General features: G+C 39.3%; 1 protein-coding gene across 1 annotated transcript in view; it reads left to right on the top strand.

Moving 5' to 3' along the window:
• Positions 1 to 21,227, top strand: part of UGGT2 (UDP-glucose glycoprotein glucosyltransferase 2) — a 218,606-nt gene that overhangs the window by 150,651 nt on the left and 46,728 nt on the right. The window contains exons 28-31 of the mRNA XM_069970680.1: positions 627 to 785; positions 5,043 to 5,128; positions 18,904 to 18,988; positions 20,014 to 20,099. Of these exons, the coding sequence (XP_069826781.1) occupies positions 627 to 785; positions 5,043 to 5,128; positions 18,904 to 18,988; positions 20,014 to 20,099 (416 nt within the window). The remainder of the gene's footprint in view (positions 1 to 626; positions 786 to 5,042; positions 5,129 to 18,903; positions 18,989 to 20,013; positions 20,100 to 21,227) is intronic.

Genomic DNA, 21,227 nt, shown 5'->3' with positions numbered 1-21,227 from the left:
TGTTGATTACTTTTTCACTTTTTGCACTTTTTCCCCTTTTTTTAAACAAAGGTATTGTTATTCTCTTATTTTAGCACCTTGGAAGAGATTAGTCATAAAAAGACAACTTGCGCCTTTACCAAGCTTATTAACTTCCCCGTTTGTTGTAATCACAGCCGTTGTATTTTATTCCTTCTTTCTGCATTTTTTGCTGTAATGTAGTACATTTTATTCTTCCAGATGTCCTCTTGTCATTTATTGTACATGAATAGTAGTTTGCTGCTGACAAAGCCCATTCAAATAATCTCAAATGTAACATCTGTAGGTTATCTGCATTCAAAATGTTTGTATCCTCCAAAGTCTTACTTTACAGGAAGCTCCTGTACTGTAGTTATTTTCTAGGTATAACCTCACAGAGAGGTAAATTCATAAAAATGATTCAAGCAGATAGTGAAATTGCCAATGGCAACCATTCAGATTCTGACACTTATGTACCTAGGCTAGAGAAAAAAAGTTTTAGAATTATTATATGCAGAACCTCATACTTCCTTTCACTATGTTGTTGGTTTTTTTTTTTTGGGGGGGGGGGGGGGGGGGGGTTTGCAACTGTCTGGTGGGACACATGACAGCATACTTTTGTTTTCTAGGTAGAGGGGATTGTTACTGCAAACTACGAACTGGAGTACTTGTTACTGGAGGGGCACTGTTTTGATGTGACAACAGGACAACCACCTAGAGGTCTTCAGTTTACCCTAGGCATGAAGAATAATCCTGTCATGGTAGACACCATAGTTATGGCCAACCTGGTGAGTTTTTGTATAGTTTGACTATGTAAAATGATTGGTAGAAACTTAAACCTGTAGCCAGCATCTCAAAAATGAGACTTTACTATCTTTTATTGTTTCATACATGCTCCAATTCCCAAGATATGTGGGTTTATACTTTCCCTGACAATTCAGAGAATCGTCAGTTGGGTGTGAACTATATTTTAATAATGTTAGTGAATATCAGGTGATGGGTGAGATCATACTGTCAAGAATCTGTAAGAAGGTGTAGGTGAGTATCTTAAGTTAAATTTACCGAAAGTAAAATCTCATTTCGAGGGGGATGGGGTGGCTACAGTTTTTTGTATTTATTTTTTTATTTGATAAGATTATTTTTACTGGTGTTATTTAGCACCCTCACTGTTTACTGAATAATTGGATAGTGAGCTAGAATGCTGGATATACATTGTATTCACATTTCCACATGCCACATTGTATCTCTCCTGTATGCTGCTCCTACCTCTCCCCTCCCTCCAATGAACAAATCCCATGCTGCTGCTTGTTATCCATGCCCAGCACCTCTCCATCAAGATATTAAAGGGGGTGGCCACTTAATACTGTATATGGAACAATTTTACTATAAAGTGTATTCACATTACTTAAAGGGAACCTGTCACCCACCGTGCCGGGGCAGAGCCCAGTTGACCCCCCAGTGGAGACCCTTATACTTACCCCGTGCACGAAGTCCTGCTCCTGGACCCGCTCCTGTTGCCGCGATATCGCCCAGCGTGTGCTTATCAGAGATTAGTCCGGCGCTCATAGAGAATGATGATTCCATTCATTCTCTGAGCGTCGGAATCACCTCTGATGAGCGCGCGGAGCTTCCGACGGCAATTTTGCGGGTCCAGGAGCGGAACTTAATGCACGTTGTAAGTATAAGGGTCTCCACCGAGGGGTCGGCCAGGCTCTGCCCCGGCACGGGGGGTGACAGGTCCTCTTTAATGACAGTAGCTCCCTCTTTACCTCTTTGCCGCTAAAATCAGGCTCCCCTCCTCCATTCCTGCTATTTAGGGAGCCTTTCCATAAGGTGGAGGAGCATGTGACCATGCCCTTTATAGGCATATACAAGCTAAGTGGTAGACACTGGGGGCGAGACATGGTCACATGCTCCTCCATGCTTTGCCATCTTATGACCAGACTCACCACAGAGCAGGACACTCTCCGTAGATTCCTCGCCACCTTCTTTTCATTCAATACCCCAAACAGTTCTCTTACCACTTTCTGTGCACTATTTTCTCCCGCCAACAGCACCCATACCCTATTTGACCTTCCAAATCCCTAGCCAATGCAGTACCTGCTCCAGCCGCGACCCTTCACTGAGCCCCTGGCAATTTCCTTCCTTTGCCATTATCTTCTGTTTTCCTGAATACCTCCCTCCATACAAAGCTCCTAATAGCCTCCCCACAGAGCCCTTGAGACGCTTTTATTCCCCTTTCCTCAAACTGCCCCACTCCATCTGTACTTCTTGCCCTCTCACAGAGTCCTGGTTCCATACTCCTTCAATCATAAAACCCAATAGCCTTGCATCACAAAAAATATGTAAAATATATGTATCTATATAATATAATATATGTATAATATAAAAATATAACCACATTATAGCCCCATGGTTTGCTATTATTTTTGCACTGTTAAGTAAATCTAGATAATACATTCACTTTAAGGCTGGGTTCACACTACGTATATTTCAGTCAGTATTGTGGTCCTCATATTGCAACCAAAACTAGGATTGTATTGAAAACACAGAAAGGCTCTGTTCACACAATGTTGAAATTGAGTGGATGGCCGTCATTTAACGGCAAATATTTGCTGTTATTTTAAAACAACGGCTGTTGTACTTAAATAATGGCCGTTATTTACTGTTATATAATGGCCATCCACTCAATTTCACCATTGTGTGAGCGTAGCCTTTCTGTGTTTTCAATCCACTCCTGGTTGAGGTTGCAAAAATACTTACCAAATACTGACTGAAATATACGTAGTGTGAACCCAGCCTAAAGGGGTATTTCTATATGGAGTAATTATGCCCTTCCCAGAGTATCCACAGGATAGGGCAAAACTAAGATCGTGAAGGCTCAGACCACTGGAGCCCTCCAGCATTCTCAAGAATTTGGACCTTGAAATTCCCATCGAACAGAACTGTGGGCCACACATGCACATTGCTGCCTCATGCATTCTCTATGAAGCCATAAGCTGCAGCCAGGTCTGTTCTGCAACTCCATAGAGAATGAATTGAAGCAGTGGTGCGCAGGTGCACCTGGCAGCTCTATTCATCAGGGATTTTGGGTCCCCGTTCTCGAGATCACAGAGGCCTGAGTGGTCAGACACCTCCACACAACCCCCCATCACCACAGTCACACACCCTGCAAAGTATTATGATGGATACTGTAGATGGGAATACCCTTTAAAGAGATTTAAACAGAGATTCTGGTAGTATTGAAGCCTCTAAGACATCAATAACACATCAATGGGCCATATTACAACTAGACCAGTGTGACTATTGAGACCACGGATGCCACCAAGATGACTAATGGCATGCTAGCAGAGCTATTAATGAGCCCCATAATGTGGTAGTGGTGGTTTACACACAAGTTAGGTGACTGGATTAATTTTAACTAAAATAAAAGTTTGCTTATAGCGTAATAAAGGAAATGCACATTTTGGATCATGTGTTATGCAGCATGGAGTTATCTGTCTTAATGGTGTACAAAATTTTTTGACATGAGATTTGGTATTCTCCTATTGCTGGATAACAGATTTGTAACTGCTTACTCAGCGGAGCAGCAATAATAGCAAGCCTGACCTCGTGGCTATAATGTTGCTTTGTTTTCACTGTATGATAGATTGCAGCTGCACAGACTTGATGGTCTTGGATTGCTTCCTATTCCTATACATTAGATAAGGATGTACTTTGTTTTTATTTGTGCCAATAGTTTACAGTATTGCACTTTAGTCAAATGTAAAATAAACGTTAAAGAAAACCATTGTGCTTCAGAAACATCACAGTAGCCTAATGGTGGATTATGAATCTGTTACAATGATCTCGGCTGCTGTGTTTCAGAGCAGTATAATATAGAAAAGTGCAATAAGCAATTTGCTGCTAGGATTCCAGGGGAAGATAATCTGATACTCTATTACACATAAAACATAGAACAGCGTTCAAATTGCAGTCTAAAGGTCTGTTCAAATTACCCATTTTTGTAGAGTCTATTGATGGTACCAAAGATGTGTAAAAATACTTTTATCTTGGCAGAAAGTTTAGCAAGAATTTGTCACTTGGAGCTAAAGGTTAAATTGGTTCCATAGATGGATCCGAAATCATTTTATTTACTGATCAACATCCTGCTGTTTTTTTTTTTGTTGACCTTACTAAATATTGTATAACCAGTGAATGTCTACCTTCAAGCTTCCCCTATTGGTGGCTGCAAGCAGACCGATTTTTAGTATTTAAAGCACTCTGATTTAAAGCAGTCCAATTCTTATTATTTAAAGTACTCTGGAGAGAATAAAATTAGTTTTTAATATATTGCTAAAACAGAGCACGAGATTGGAAACTGCAGGGCTTAGAGCTAAAGGTGATGGCAGCAAAGAAGGCGGCTTTGTCGGGGGCAGGTCAGCGTGCCACTGCAACTCTTTAAAAGCCACAATTACGGCAGATTTTTTTTTTTATTCTTACATTTAATTGGAACTTATTTTTTATTAATATTTTTTAATAGAATTAATTTTGCGGCCGCATTTATTATTTATTTAAATTTTTTTATTGCCTCTTGCCAGCTTTTTTTCAAAAGAGTCGGAGCGAGACCAGGAACTCCAGGCATGCATATCGGTGGGAAGGGCTCCCATGAGCCTTTGCCCACCGTCCTGTCAATACACAGTGATCTCACGCTTTACAGCGCGAGATCGTCTGTGTCTTCCTAAATCGATTTAGGGAGAGGTAAACTTTTTTAATAGGGACAGTTAGATTTAGATGATAGGGTCTCTAAGTTTTACAGTAAAAGTGCAGTTTTATAACTTAATAAAGGACCTTTACAGAAAACAAAGGTACTGTCTGATTTAGCTATAATCCATCTGTGGATGTCTACTAGCCTATCCTGTACTATCTATTTACTGTATGTAAAAATATAATCATAACAAATGTTTAGTTTTTTTTTTTTAATAAATCAGACATCGACCCACACCCTGTATATCTGTTTAGGGTTTTTTTTTCTTACAGATTTACCTCTTCTTTTTACAAAATAGGGTTATTTTCAGCTGAAGGCTAATCCAGGAGCATGGTTGCTGCGTCTTCGTAAAGGAAGGTCTGAAGACATTTACCATATAGTCTCGTAAGTATGCAGTTACATACTACGTCTCTTCTTTTTTTTACAGAATTAATTCAAGAGGCATTGCTGCTATTAGAAGAGGTACTGAGAGGGTAATTGCTGCTATTAGAAGAGGAACTAAGGTGGTCAGTGCTGCTATTGAAGAGGTGCTGCTGCAATGTGAAGTTAGCTTGTCACTGGTGGATATTTATTGGTACACTGGGGTCATGGTTTGTTGCTGCTAGGTTATTATCTGCCCTGTGTGATGGTATTACAGGGACTCTGGGGGGTTCAGTGCAGTGCACTACTTCTGACATTTGCATAATGTTGCAACGTCACCTGTGCACCTTGCCTCTTATTTCTCTGCAGTTTGAACAACCCCTGAAATTGCACTACACTTTGCTTCAATAGCACAATTTCAATACGTACAGTCAGTCAGTCAGATCACCTTCTCATCACATCCATGTAATGCAGAAAATGAAGAGAACTTGCATCAAAGTGAAACACCTTTAACATTTCCAGCTTTATTAAATGGCATCTAAAAGTGGTTAGTTATGTAAATATGGCTCCCCACATAAGACCACATTGACTGATCCTAAAAGATGCCCATTCTTCTGAATAATAGCCTATTAATGGATAGTCATTGAGCTACAATAATTGTTTGCTTTTTTCATTGACACTTCTTGGTTATAAATTGCTAATCCTGTACCTGTAAAACCCTTCTGTTTGGATGAATCTTTTCAGCTAAATAAGAAGTTATGATGTGTGCCTGTTCATAATATCTTTGATTTCAAAAAGTGCTTCTCATTATGCTGCTCAGTAATTACAATGATATTTTGGTTATAATTTGACATGGACCAGTAGAGCAGAACAAGGTAACGGCAGACATAAAGTGTGACACAGCTTCCCTTTTAGCGCATTAAAGCGGTGCTTCTTTCTGGTTTAAGCAGATTCGGAGAGGGATTGTAAATATTTAATGCCAGGATAACAGACAGGAGTTTGGCAGACAGTTAATATGCACTTTTGATCTATGCTCTGGTAATTGACAGTGATATCACCTTTGTCCTGTCACTTAAATGCCTTTTGTCATAAACTGCCTTTGTGAAATTATTTCCGCTATGGCTCACATTAAAATGATATTTTTAAAGTGTAAATTTCCTCATATTAAAATTTCATATGGCTTGATCACGAACTGGTGCATTCTAGATTAAAATGTCCTTTAGTTTTTTGTGCAGTTAATTATAATTTACTTAAGGAGTGTTATTTTCCAACCCCTTCCATAATCACAAAGATATTAAGAAATGCCATCAATTTTAAAGGGACATGAACAGTTGGCCTACATAGGGCTGGGATGCAGAGAATAATAGTAAACCGTGTTTTTTGGTAAATCATGACTTTATTCAATATGCAAATTAGGCCCACCCCTTATGAATATTCATCTGTCATTCTGCAGTGATGAACACCAGAGTGCCGCCTCTATACTTATGAGCGTGGAATGGTGCACCATTGGTTATAAGCCTGTCCATAGTGCACCAAACCACCTGAATATGCATCTTGAATAAAGATTTACAGAAAACAGCATTGAGGGTGAAGGTAAGAAAATTACCTTCATTCTAAGCATCCCTGTCCTATGAAAACATTACATCAGGTTAAAGTCCTGCTGTTAATTTTCCCTTAGCGAAGTGAGCCTGATAGGAGGAAGACACACTTTTCTCTGATAAGGTATATTACAACATTTCTTACATTTACTTTCACTGTTACTTTATGCAAAGTCAGTTTCTTTTGTGCCTAGTGTAACCAATTGTTGCTTATTGAATGTAGTGCTATTAACTGAAGGGAGGAATGTCAATGCAAATGAATTTTTTTCAGTGAAAACGTTAAGCAGCTCTCCCTGAAGTCCTTTGTTGGACCGTATGCTGCTATTGTCTTGATGAATGGGTAAGGAAACATAGGTTTATTTTAGAGTTTGTATAGTTGGGGTTCAGTTGACATATTCATGAGCAAGTAATAAAATAACTGTTTAATCAACTGCATGATGAAATTTTAAGAACAGATAATAAAATTAAAGAGGTATGATAAAAAAAAACTTGAAAGGATGCATGCAGGGTCTTTACACACACAAGCCCAGATTTATCAGCATGTCTGAGACAAAAACCAGATACATTTTTGTCTCAAATTGAGACAAATTGAGAACTGCAGCTCAGATTTCATTTCTCAAACTGGGCTGTGATTGGTTGTGTCCACTTTTTGGAAACATACCAATAGTTGCTAAAACTTTTATTAAAATTTAGGGGCAGCATTAAGTACCACTATGAAACAAAATGCAGGGATTGACCTGATGTGAAGCAAGGCTGGTCCGTGATGGGCTAGGGAGTCCCTATGGGATTAACCAGAGATTTACTGTTAACAGAGAAGTGGAGGGCTTAAAGAGTTTGAGCAGTGAAGAATGACAGGAAGGAAGCGATAGGTAGAGATGGGGATCCAGCCCAGGAGACAGCAGGAAGCCCTGCAGAATAAAGGCTCAATATTTAGGAGCAAATGAGCGCCAACCTGTTGGTTGCTCCTCATGCCCCGCTCGCTGTCTGTGCCATTACACGAACAGACATAAAGGAAAGACTGAGATTTCTCCTCTTTTCAGATCCATTCATGGCTTTGGTCTCAAAAATCTTTTTCATAATCTGGCAGATATCTGTGTGTGTAAATGGACCCTTAGGCCCAGACAAAAGTGCCAGAAACTGCATTGAACTGAACACCATGAAAAGAAGGGAATGCAGTAAGGTATCGTTTGTAAAAGATACAATCATTTAGGTATTTCAGTTCCCTCTCACAATGCAGGATTGGGCCCACAATGTGACAGATTCAACAATTTAATGGATGCAGGCAAAAGAACCAAAAAAAATCTGTGAATGCACTAGGTGTATCAATGTATCATTTTTCATTACAGTGCCACAAAGATTCAAACACTTTCTCCGCTCCCCTTTATATAGCCCTCAGTAGTGTCAAGGAGGCAGGGCCTATCAGTCTCTGGGCTCTAGTACCTGCATACTGCATGTCCCTGATTATGCAAAGTGGCCGGCATACAGCAGAGTGACGTGTAGTGGTGCTAGGGCCCAGGCGACCCTAGGCCCCATCTCCTTGACACAGTTAACAGCCCAAATAAATACATTTTTGTATTAAAATAAATAACACTGACAACAAAGGTATGTTCTGAATTCTTTTGGTATCTATCAAGCAGTGCTGTCATCTTGTAAGCAGTCACCGGGTGACAGATTTGCTTTAATGTAAGTGTTACAGTGTTCATTACAGCTTGTCACCAAGTGCATTTTTGCAAAATTGTTCAATTTAGATTTCCAATACATTGTATCATGCTCTCTAAACAGATGACAATGAGTTAGAATAAAGTAGTCTTCCATGCCTGTACCCATCAGTGGTTATCATAGCGGATACATTAATCAGTGTTGTCTCTATACAGTAATGGCCTTTAGAATCATGACTGTGTCAGATATGCTCATTAATAGCATGGCTTCTGCCTCATACAAGATTGATTTTTTGCTATATATGTATAAAGATTTATGTTATTCAAGAGTATAACATTCAAAAGGGAACGTAACGTGAACATTGAATCTTAAAAGCTCTGTCAGTCTTGAGTACACATAGTACTCATACACAGGGTTGCTAACTACTTTTTTTTTTTGTTTTGTATTTTTTTGAGGGGACTGCTTACAGGGGTTTTCCAGGCAAAATAGACTGAGGAGCTACACCTGTCCTTTGTGTGGTAATACAGTTTAGCTGCATTCAGTTCAGTGGAACTTCTTAGGGCCCTATTCCACCGGACGATTATCGTTTGCATAATCGTTAACGATTAACGATCTCAAACGACCGCTATTGCGAAAGACCTGAAAACGTTCACTCATTTCCATGGAACGATAATCGTTACTTATGATCCTATTTGCGTTAGTTTTTTCTTTGCTATTTCTTCGCATCTACTGCGAACGACGTCTTATTTAATGCGAACGTTTTGCGAACGAGCAATGATAAAAATAGGTCCAGGTCTTATAAAGCGATCAACGATTTCTCGTTCGGTCGTTAATCGTTAACTGCATTTCAACCAAACGATTATCGTTTAGATTTGAACGATTTAACAATAATCTGAACGATAATTGTCCGGTGGAATGGGGCCCTTAGCTGCAAACCCACACCCAACCTGAGAACAATAGTGGTCTGGAAGAAAGCAGCTATGTTTTTGTAAGCCTGAATAACCCCTTTAACTGAGTTTCATAGACAACAAAAATATTTTTGCAGACAAAATGAATATTTTGCAGACAAAAATGAATTCTGAGATAGTTCCCCTTTTCCCACAAATGACACAAATATATTTTCACATGATCGGCTGCCCTCTGGTTTTTATGTTTGTTTGTCAGATGTTTTTATCACATACAGAAATATAATTGCAATGATATTATGAGTAACAAAAGCTTATATTGACAGTTAGAATGAGTTAATGCAGCAAGTCAATATTTGCAGTGTTGACCCTTCTTCTTCAGGACCTCTGAAATTCTTCCTGGCATGCTCCCAATAAACTTCTAGACCAAATCCTGACTGATAGCAGTCCATTCCTGCACAATCAATGCTTGCATTTTGGCAGAATTTGTTGGTTTTTGTTTGTCCACCCGTCTCTTGATGATTGACCACAAGTTCTCAATGGGATTAAGATCTGGGGAGTTTCAAGGCCATGGACCCAAAATCTCTATGGTTTGTTCCCTGAGCCATTTAATTATCACCTTTGCTTTATGGCAAGATGCTCCATCATGCTGGAAAAGGCATTGTTGATCGCCAAACTGCTTTTGGATGGTTGGGAGAATTTGCTCTTTTTGGACATTCTGGTACTATTCTTTATTCATGGCTGTGTTTTTAGGCAAGACTGTGAGAGAGCAGATTCCCTTGGCTGAGAAGCAACTCCACACATGAATGGTTTCAGGATGCTTTACAGTTGGCATGAGACAAGACTGGTGGTAGCCCTCACCTCGTCTTCTCCGAAAAAGCTGTTTTCCAGATGTCCCAAACAATTGGAAAGGGGATTCATCAGAGAAAATGACTTTACCCCAGTCCTCAGCAGTCCACTCCCTGAACTTTTTGCAGAATATCAGTCTGTCCCTGATGTTTTTTCTGGAGAGAAGTGGCTTTTTTGCTGCCCTCCTTGAGACCAGGCCTTGCTCCAAGAGTCTCCGCCTCACAGTGCGTGCAGATGCACTCACACCTGCCTGCTTCCATTCCTGAGCAAGCTCTGCACTGCTGGTAGCCCGATCCCACAGCTGAAACACTTTTAAGAGACGGTCCTGGCGCTTGCTGGTCTTGGGCGCCCTGGAGTGTTTTTAGCAACTATGGAATCTCTCTCCTTGAAGTTCTTGATGATGCGATAGATTGTTGACTGAGGTGCAATCTTTCTAGCTGCGATACTCTTCCCTGTTAGGCCATTTTTGTGCAGTGCAATTATGACTGCAGGTGTTTCTTTAGAGATAACCATGGTTAACAGAAGAGAAACAATGATGCCAAGCACCAGCCTCCTTTTAAAGTGTCCAGTGGTGTCATTCTTAATCATGACAGATTGATCTCCAGCCCTGTCCTCATCAACACCCACACCTGTGTTAATGGAGCAATCACTAAAAAGATGTTAGCTGGTCCTTTTAAGGCAGGGCTGCAATGATGTTGAAATGTGTTTTTGGGGATAAAGTTCACTTTCTAGGCAAATATTGACTTTGCAAGTAATTGCTGTTAAACTGATCACTCTTTATAACATTCTGGAGTATATGCAAATTGCCATTTTAAAAACTGAAGCAGTAGACTTTGTAAAAATTTATATTTGTATCATTCTCAAAACTTTTGGCCATGACTGTAAAGGGGTATTCTCAACACCTAAACTTTTGTTAGGTGATGGAGAATGCAAAGTAAAACAATTTTGTAAATGATTTGCATTAGCAAAATTGTTTTCTTTTATATTTTGGTCCATTTCTCTACCTGTAGTGTCGACAGCTCATTGTCTAGATTCCCGACCACCATTCTCTGCTCTGACAGGAGTGGCCGGCCTCTGACCTCACAAGGTGGCCAGGATTCTCGGGAGCTGGTAAGTATGTTTTTATCCCCTTTCTGTCTCCCACTGAGCTTAAAGGTAACCAATCACTTAAAAAACGCCTGTAAAGCTATGGGAATGTGCTGTAGCAGCACCCAGCATACTTCCAAAACATGCTTTTTCACCCCCCGTCCCTGGAATGTACAGCCCAAAAACTTACTTTATAAACTTGGCGCCCTGTATGTAAATTGCCCCAAGGTAGTTAACCGGGCGGTGAGCCACGGCAAGTAGTCACTGTCCCCTGGGCGTTCCGGAGTGGTAATCACGCCCCTCTGGGCGTGATTAGCCTGCATAATTATGGCAACGTCACAGAGAGGCGCGCTGTCCCTAACGTCAGCACGCCTATGTTCTTGCTGTGCCACACTTGCGCAGTACAGCGGGTCTACTCTGCACTGTACTGCGCAGGTGCAGAAAGCCTCAAACTTATTGCTGGAGATCCAGCAATGAGTTTGAGGCTATTTTTGCAACTTCGCAGTACGGCGCAGACCGGACCCACTGTACTGCGCATGAGCGGCGCAGTAAGGACGTAGGCGTGCTGACGTTAGGCACAGCGCACCTCTCGGTGACGTCGCCATAATTATGCAGGCTAATCACTCCAAAACTGTTTAAATCTTTGCGCTACAGTACTGTAAAAAAGTAGTGTAAATAATTATGCTGGAAGCTTTAAACCCTGTTCCATAGCATATCATTTGTATTTATGGAACATGTGAGTGCCCCCTTAGAGATGACCCTCCTTACAATTTTTTTTTCCTGTATGGATACTCAGAACTCTTTCTGACCAAGAATTACTTTCTTGGAAAAAAAATCTCTGGGAATCCCTTAGTTTTTAGTGACAAGACGGCAGTTTCAACAGGCTGGACCAGGAATGAGGCATTTATGCTGTGGCCTACAAATCATTTAGGGAGCTATGCAAGTGACCAACAATTAAGAGAGGAGCAATGCTGGGGTCTGGGAATGAGGAGGGGAGCAATTTTTGGGGCTAGACATGCGATGGAGGACCATGCTATCTGCATAGTAATGATGTAGGGAGCTATGCTGTGGTCCAGGCATGAGATTGGGACCCTGCTGAGGGCCAGGAATGAGAGGGTATCCATGGTGTGCATGTGGTGTGTGCATCCGTTTTGATGTTTTTTTCCTTTGACTTCCATTCTAAAAAAAATCCCAGATCAAAACACATCTTTTTTTTTAACATAAACCAAAACAAGATCAAGTACCTTTTTGTGTATGTTAAAAAAAAAAAAGGTGCGATTTTTTTTTTGTTTGTTTGTTTTTTTCGTTTTATAATGGAAGGCAATGGAAAAAAACGATCAAAACGGATGTACACAATTGCATCCATTTTTACCATCTGTTTTTTGCCAAAACGGATTAAAAAAAAAAATAAAAAGTGGGATGCAATACCGCAGTGTGAACCCAGCCTAAGGCTAAGTTCACGCACAGTAAAATAAAAGCTAAATACGACCGTAATTTTTAGTGAAAATAAAACAGTGTGTGAAAAGTTGAAAAAACTGACATATTTTGCAAAAGCAGGTCACATAACTGTCATATCAATTATGGCAGTTACAGTATTCTTTACAGTGTGTGCACTGCTGGCCAATTTCCCATTGACTACAATGGATCACATTTTATTGAAAACATGGCCTTATTTTTACCTTTATCTTATGGTGTGTAATCAAATCTGCATTATGGTTTCTTTTTCTTTTTCTGGGAGACAGACAAACTCATAAAACACCTTTTTTGTGCAATTTTCTCTGTGTATACTAAATTAGATAATTGGCATCTGCAGGCAAGGTCAGAGCAAGTGCATTATTCTGAATATGCTCCTATTTTTACATTTAAATTTGGATTCACTTATTCTCTGCAATTTGGCATCTTATAAATTATGTTAGCCCTCCTCCCTAAGAAATCTCATCTGCTCCCATTCTGTGAATAAATCACTGATCAATGTCTGAGCTCTACTACATCATGCCAAGTGTCCTTATGATAGGCCCCTCGCTAAATAGTTGGCTGACCTCTTTTAATGGAGACTGGAAGGAAGCATTGGCCACATGCCTACATTGTTTGAGTCTGAGATTCTAACACACATATTATTAGTGAGTAAAATTACTTGTTGATTCATGTCCATTGTTGTATATTTATTAGGAATATTATAGATACATTTATTAGAAATTAATGCGTTTTCTCAAGTTCATATTTTACAGGCACAAAATAATTTAGCAATATTTTCTTCCTACAAGATACACAATTCTTGGCTCTAGGAACATATTTCTTATCTATTGTACTCTTGAAACTTTCCCAGCTTGTCTCCACGTTCAGAGTAATGATCCTCCTAGCAGCTGTACAGTTTGTGTGCAAATTTAGAGGTACTGCCGTTCACATCATATCATATGCTAAGAAAACCTATTCCACAAATGTCAAGCTCAAGAAGCTGGGTCTTGATTAGAATGGAGAGAACTGATCTGCTGTTTGTAGCTTTGTAAGGGAAGGGCTATCCATTCCCTTGCAGTAATTAGGTGATTCATTTTTCTACTTTCAAACCATCCTAAATTAGTCTGTATGGCTTGGAAAGATTACACTTGAAGCAAATGCTCTGATAGATGTCATCTGGCAATAATGTTTTTTTGCAAGATAAGGTAATTTTTTTCATTCCCTTCTCTTGATCTTATTCTTAAAATCCATTATCTTCATTTTAAACATTCATTTTAAGCTCACTGGTGCAGGCAAGACAGCATTCTAGCTGGTGCACATATGACTTAAAATGTAAAGTTAGTATAAATGTATAATTAGGAAACTATACTGAAATGCTATCTTTTTATAGTGTATATATTTGATGTTAGTATCAACTAGTGGCATTGGTCATTGAAAATTTGTACCCAAGATAGTGTGTGCTGCCACCACCATAGTGTATATGTGAACATTTGCACCATACTGTATGCCTTAAAGCTTAAATAAGATTGGTAGAGGTTGTCACAAATAGGTGTCCCACTGCAGAATTCTGTATTCCATACAGACAATATTGACATTTTTTTGTAGGTTCTATTTATCCTGTAAAAAAAAGGTTTATTGTGCAATTAGTATATTATACAGTAATATACAATGCCCTGCATAAAGGATGTAACAAGGGCCTCTTCAGGGTGCAAAAATGTAATCTTTACTATCCAAAGTAAAGTAGGACAATACAGCAAGAGTTTTCTGGCTCAGCACTGTGGTGGCAAGTGATAGCAGCAATATATACTGTAGTGTAATAGACTGCCCTTTGCTTCTATCTCTCAAAGCTTATCTAAAGTTTGTCTGACCTAGAACCCATTTCCTGTGGCTTTTGCAAGTAAGCTTCACATTGTAATTGTATTTCAGCCGCTGCTGGAATCAATATCATCTACAAGTGTCATGAGTAGAAAACCAGCTACAGGAAATAGATACTGCAGAATCCTAGTAATTTGCTCCTGTTGCAAAAAGTGTGGTCAGTTGGACATTGTAAAACAGATATATATATATATATATTTATTTATTTATGTGTATATGTATATTATTTTTTTATTTATTTTTTAATATTATGAATTTTCTGCAAGTTTTAAGTATATTTGGCAGGCTTTCTGCAGGTTAGAAACATAGAAGATTGTCGGTAGAAAGAAAACAAACTGATGATCCACCTAGTCCGCCCTTTTTATATTATTTCCTTTCTTATTATCTTAGGATAGATATAGGCTATTTGTTTATCCCAGGCATGTTTAAAGCGTAACTATAAAATATTTTGACCTTTCAGTTTTAGTTAGCTTAGGTCATGATAAGAATTTTTGCAATATACATTAATAACCTAAAATGAACAGTTTTTTAAATACATAAGGCTGATTATCCCCTTATAGCCCTCTCTGGCTCTGACTTATTTCTTCATTCCTGCTGGACACGCCCCCTCCCTGCAGATCTGTCCTGAGTGTACGGACTCTGACAGGAGGATCAGATAACAGCCCTGACACAGACATAAACAAAACCTCCTCCCCCCCCTCCTAGCAGCACGTTCTCCCCCTCCCCTCACAGAGGTGACTAAGCAGAGCTGAGGGTGTTGTGTGTGAGGAGCAGCGCAGGGGAAGAGCTGGATGGAGGGACAAGTGTATCCAGTGCCACCATGACTCCAATGTACTGCATGAGGGAGAGTGGGTGAGTCACTGAGGGGAGGACTACAAGTAACAGCACAACACAGCTGTAGTCCTTCCATAGTACATATAACACTCACTATCAGATATCTGCAGCAGGTGCCCCCACCTCCATGGCTGACATTATCCTACAGTGTAATGAGAGCAGAGGACTGTATCTAATCCCAGTGTGTGTAATACCATCTGCTGGAGCTCGGTATCTAATCTTAAATTGTGATACTGAATGTTGGGGCTGTATCTAATCCTGCTATGTGTGATACATCTGCTAAGGTGCTGGTCAGTGAATAGAGGGAGGCAGCCAGGGAGATGAGGGATAGGCCACGCCCACTTTGTCTCAGCCAGAAGAAAAATTCATTTTTTCTTCTGAGTCAAACAACTGGGGATATCTCAGCGAGCGTACACACTATCAACGCAGTTAAGGGCTCTTTTTAAAGGGTAACATGTGGGCTTTTTATTTGAGAAATTTCATTTTTTGGCTACTTCAATTATAGTTACGCTTTAAATTCTGTTACTGTAGATTTACCTACCACATCTGCTGTAAGTTTGTTCCAAGCATTTACTACTCTTTCATTAAAGTAATATTTTGTGTTCTTGGGGTGTTTCTGACCTTTCCTCAAACTAATCTTAGATTCTACCCCTTTGTTTTTTTTTCATTGTTCATTTCTTTTTAATTAAAATCACTTCCCTCTTGAACCTTTTTTAGTCAGTTAACATATTTAAAGGCGTCAATCATGCCCCCCTCTTTCCTCCAGATTATACAGATTTAGATCCTTAACTTTTTCCTGATATGGCTTATGTCTGACACCATTTTTGTAGCCCATCCTTTTTTTTTTATCAATATCTTTTTTAGTCTTCAGAACTGGATATAGTATTCCAGATGTGGTCTCACTACAGCTCTATACAGCGGGATCACAATGTCCCCTCTTCCTACTGATTATACCTTTAGCTATACATCCTAGCATACAATTAAAGGGGTTATCCAGTGCTACAAAAACATGACCACTTTCTTTCAGAGGCAACACGACTCTTGTCTCTATTTCAGGTGCGGTTTGCAATTAGGCTCCATTCACTTCAATGGAACTGAGCAGCAAAACCCCGCCAAAGCTGGGGCTGTCTCTGGAAGAAAGTGGCCATGTTTTTGGATCAGTGAGGGTCCAACTACTGACACGCGTCCAGTCAGCTGTGTTCAGTGCTGCCGCCCCTTCATTTTTGGTCCTTACTTTAGGCTACGTTCACACAGAGCAAAAGGAGCGGATTACGCAAGGAAATATTTCCGCCTGAAATCAACTGACGCTGAATTCCGAGCAGAATATAAGCAGAATGCAAGCAGAATCCCTGCGTATTCTGCTAGGAAAGTGTTCAGCTCGTAATCAGCTCTTGACAAATTCAGCGCGGAATACTCGAGGAATCCGCGCTGAATCCGCATGCATTCAGCGCTGAAATTCAGCGAGTATTTGGTGAGTAAACTAGACTATACCAGAACATATACTAGAATCCTCCTCCCCCCCTTTTCCCCATTTCCGCGCTGATTCAGCGAGTAATTTCCGCTTGTATTACGCTTGTATTCCGCGCTGAATCCGCGCTGAATCCGCGCTGAAACAGAAAATCAGAGCCCCATTGATTTGTATAGGCTTCCGCTAGCGGAAGAATGAACATGTTCATTCTTCTGGCGGAAAGCGGATTAGTTCAGTGCGGAAATTCCACTGTGTGAACTGCAGAGCAGAATTTCCATTCAACACAATGGAAATTAGCTCTGCACCTATTTTAACGGCTGAAATTTCAGCGCTGATTCAGCGCAGAAATTCAGCTGCTTTTGCTCAGTGGGAACGAGCCCTTATAATGTCTTACTTTAAGAAACGTCTGCTTATTATTGCAGCTTTGTACATGCACATATTCACATGATTCTAATCTTAATGACCTGTCATAAAGATTGGTCATCAATCTTAGAAACCTTAAAGGGGTTATCCAGCGCTACAAAAACATGGCCACTTTTCTCCCTACTGTTGTCTCCAGTTCAGTGGCAGTTTGCATTTAAGCTCCATTTACCTCAATGGAACTGAGTTTCAAAACCCCACCCAAACTGGAGACAACAGTATGGGGGAAAGTGGCCATGTTTTTGTAGCGCTGGATAACCCCTTTAAGGCTGTCAAAAATCACTACCCTAAAGTCCTTCTCTTTTGAAGTCTCTGCTAACACAGAACCCTCCTCCTGGGTTCTGCAAAAGGGTCCCAGTTTATTTTTTTTGCTGTCTACTGGATACAGAAATCATCTCTGTGTTAAAACTTGTGAAAGTATGACTGTTTTAAGCAATGCATTTGACTTTATTTCACATTCTAAGGCTCTGTGTTGTCACTATATTACTCAAGTGCACTACTTGAATACTCTTCCGGAAATACTGAGTTGTTTAAAGCGTACCTGTCATCAAGTGTCCTCAAAAAAAAAACCCAAAAACTACTTGCAGACTTCCTTTGGCAGTGACTGTGATCCTTCCTAGTGTTTTTATGGTTTAAATCCTTTGTTCTGTCAGCAGTTAGCTCCATCTTTCTGCTCACCCTATCTGCAGTTCTGCTAAACTCTGTGATTGTGTACAGTAAGAGATGTCCTCTGCCCTCACAGCCTGCCAAGTAATTGACATGTCAATTCTTTGAGCGGAGGCGCGCAACAGATTACATTGAGACACTGAGGCAGGCGGGATTCCGAGCGCAGCCGCGGCAGGGGTTTCGCTCGGAATTTCCACCTGTTTTCCTCAGTGTGAACGTACCCTTTGGCCAGTGGAGGAAGCCAAGAAGACATCCATACAACATACAGACGGGGCCATATTTAAAAGACCAGGATTGTGCCAAAAAATGGTGTGAATACCAAATATGAAAATAACAAGGAGATATACTGTCATATTAGTTTATTCTTATGAGTATAAAAAAGTAAAAATAAACAATGATCTGAAAAGATGGTGATGTAAAAGAATCACATGATTACCAAATTAGTCACATGATCAGGATAAAAGTAAATAAACAAGTTACATGGACAATTATACATATAACATTATCGAAAATTAAAAGAGGGAGGCCCCTATTGGTCACATGTTTTAAGGTTCATTTAAACATAGAAAACAACAACAAAAAAAGGAAACTTGTATATTACAAAGCTATTTGCGATCACAACCACTATTGATTTATTGTAAAAAATAAATAAATAAATAAATGTGACAGTGCCTCTTTAACTATGGTCTGCATTTTATTACAGCTGTGAATTAATTTGCAGATATATAACCATGGCCTTAACAAGTGAGGGCACATTACTTAGCCTTCTATCATTTCTTAGAAACTTGAGAAGTATTTATTGTGTGGCAGTCGGGTTTGCAGCATTCCTAACAAGCACTCTAAAATCCTGACTCAAATAGGCTGAGAACAATGCACAGCAAAAATCCTCAAAGTCAAGTATATCCCATGTATTATATTATATCCCATGTTCTATATTATGATGTTGTTCCTTGTCTGATGTGTTGTCACTTCATTATGCTCTAGGCACATGGGAACAGATTCTCCACCAGATCAAGAGGAGGTGATTGTGGTACTCAATAACTTCAACAGCAAGATTATTAAAGTTCATGTGAGTATTAGGCAACATCTACTTCAAGCCCTTCTCTGGTCTATATACAGTATTCTGCTTCTTACTATTTGTCTGTTTATATTTCCATACTGTATATGGAAGGATGTGAGTATCCAAATAAAATAAAACAATGCCTTCCCGCCCATTGTCCGCTCACGCAATCCTAGTTTTAAAGGGGTTGTCCAGCGAAAATCTTTTTCTTTCAAATCGAAAGGTGTGAGAAAGTTGTATAGATTTGTAATGTACTTCTATAAAAAAGAAAAAAATAGAAAACCTCTCCTGCTCTGGACAGTTCCTGTCTCAGACAGAGATGTCAGCAGAGAGCACTGTGTCAGACTGAAAATAAAACAACATTTCCTGCATGACATATAGCAGCTAATAAGTATGGGAAGACTTGAGATTTTTTAATAGAAGTAAATTACAAATCTATATAACTTTCTCACACCAGTTGATTTAAAAGAAAAAGATTTTCGCTGGACAACCCCTTTAATACATAGAGAGTCACAATGCAACTTTCATTTGTTAACCTGCTTTTGAAAAAACAAGACTTATTGCCATTACACAGTTTTGCCCCTGTAATTCCCCTGAAGGTTTTTTTAGTTAGCTGTCAATATCTATCGGATTTAAGAGGTAATGTTGAAAATAAAAAATGGAGGGAAACTAAAGTTTCATAGAATGGTCTCTTCACCGTAAATGCAAGAAACAGTTGTATATGCAGAAAGTTTAATTTTCTAGTCATATTCATTATTACAGGTTTATTTTTATTCTGCACAAACTAAATTATAAGGGAATGTTATGCATGTTTTAATGTCATTGAATGACCTTCCACATCCAAAGGAAAAAGAAAATGCAATAAAACAGTCAATCATAAGATTATTATTTCTTTTTTTTACATTCTTGTAAAGGTCAATGTAAGTCAAGAAATTGCTTGTGAGCATCAACATCCTAATGGTAAAGTGCGTTTTAGCAAATTACATTTCCATATGGGAAGCACAGGTTAATGTTTTTACTCTACTGCTATCCAGGTGCAGAAAAAAACAGATCAAATACATGCGGATCTCCTAAGCAGTGAGCCAGAAGAGAAGACAGGGCTGTGGAATTCAATTATGAGGTATCCATATTTCCCTTTCTTGACAAATGAAACTGATAAGCCACATATAGTTGTGATAGCACTGGATATTATTGGAAAGTTGCACCATATATTTTTGCAAGAATAGTTTATTATTATTATTTTATTTTATTTTGTGTATGGTGCCAGTAGATTTTAACCATCTAAACTAATTTTTATCTAGCTAGTAATTCAGTAGTTCTATTGACTATTTTTGGAAATAGATATTTGCTCAGTCAAGAATAGTGCTCAGTCGAATATCAGTGCACAGTTAAAGGTTCAGTAACTGACAGCTAAACAATCATTCGGCCATCAGTTATATCTCCCACAGAAATCTATTTCTTTCTTTTTTTGTTCTAATTTTTGTGTATTTTGTCCCATGAAGGGATAATCAAATGAAATATAAAAAAAATTAGGAAAATAAAATTAAACAGGTTAACCAGGCATCCATCTTTCTGCCAAGCATTAGATTTCGATGGGGCTCATTACTTGAATTGAGCACTTGTGCTTTGAAAAATGCTTGACCTGAGTAATGAGCACCCGGGCATTTAAAGGAGAAGTCTGAGGAAAAATTTTATTTAAGTGTTGTATTGCCCCCCAAAAGTTATACAAATCACCAATATACACTTATTACGGGAAATGCTTATAAAGAGCTTTTTTTCCCTGCACTTACTACTGCATCAAGGTGCACGACCCGACTCCCAGAGCTGTGCGGGCTGTGGCTGCTGGAGAGGAGGGGGGTGTTTGGGGGGCAATACAATACTTTAATAAAAAAATTTTGCTGGACTTGTTCTTTAAGTTAGGGGTAGGGAACCTTGGCTCTCCAGCTGTTGCAAAACTACAACTCCTAACATGCCTGGACAGCCAAAGCTTTGGCTGTCCAGGCATGTTGGGAGTTGTAGTTTTGCAACAGCTGGAGAGCCAAGGTTCCCTATCCTTGATTAAAGTGCTCGTTCAACACTAGTGGTTAGGTTTAACCCTTTCAGGACCAAGGCAAATTTTGTGAATATGACCTGTGTCACTTTATTCATCAATAACTTAGGAATACTTTTACCAATCCTTCTGATTCCAAGATTGTTTTTTTGTTACATATTCTACTTTATGTTAGTGGTAAATTTGAGTTGATAGCTT

The sequence above is a fragment of the Dendropsophus ebraccatus genome, chromosome 5, assembly GCF_027789765.1.
Source record: "Dendropsophus ebraccatus isolate aDenEbr1 chromosome 5, aDenEbr1.pat, whole genome shotgun sequence".
NCBI classification, from domain to species: domain Eukaryota; kingdom Metazoa; phylum Chordata; class Amphibia; order Anura; family Hylidae; genus Dendropsophus; species Dendropsophus ebraccatus.
Note: the sequence above shows the minus strand (reverse complement) of the source record. Positions and strands in the feature narration are given on the sequence as shown.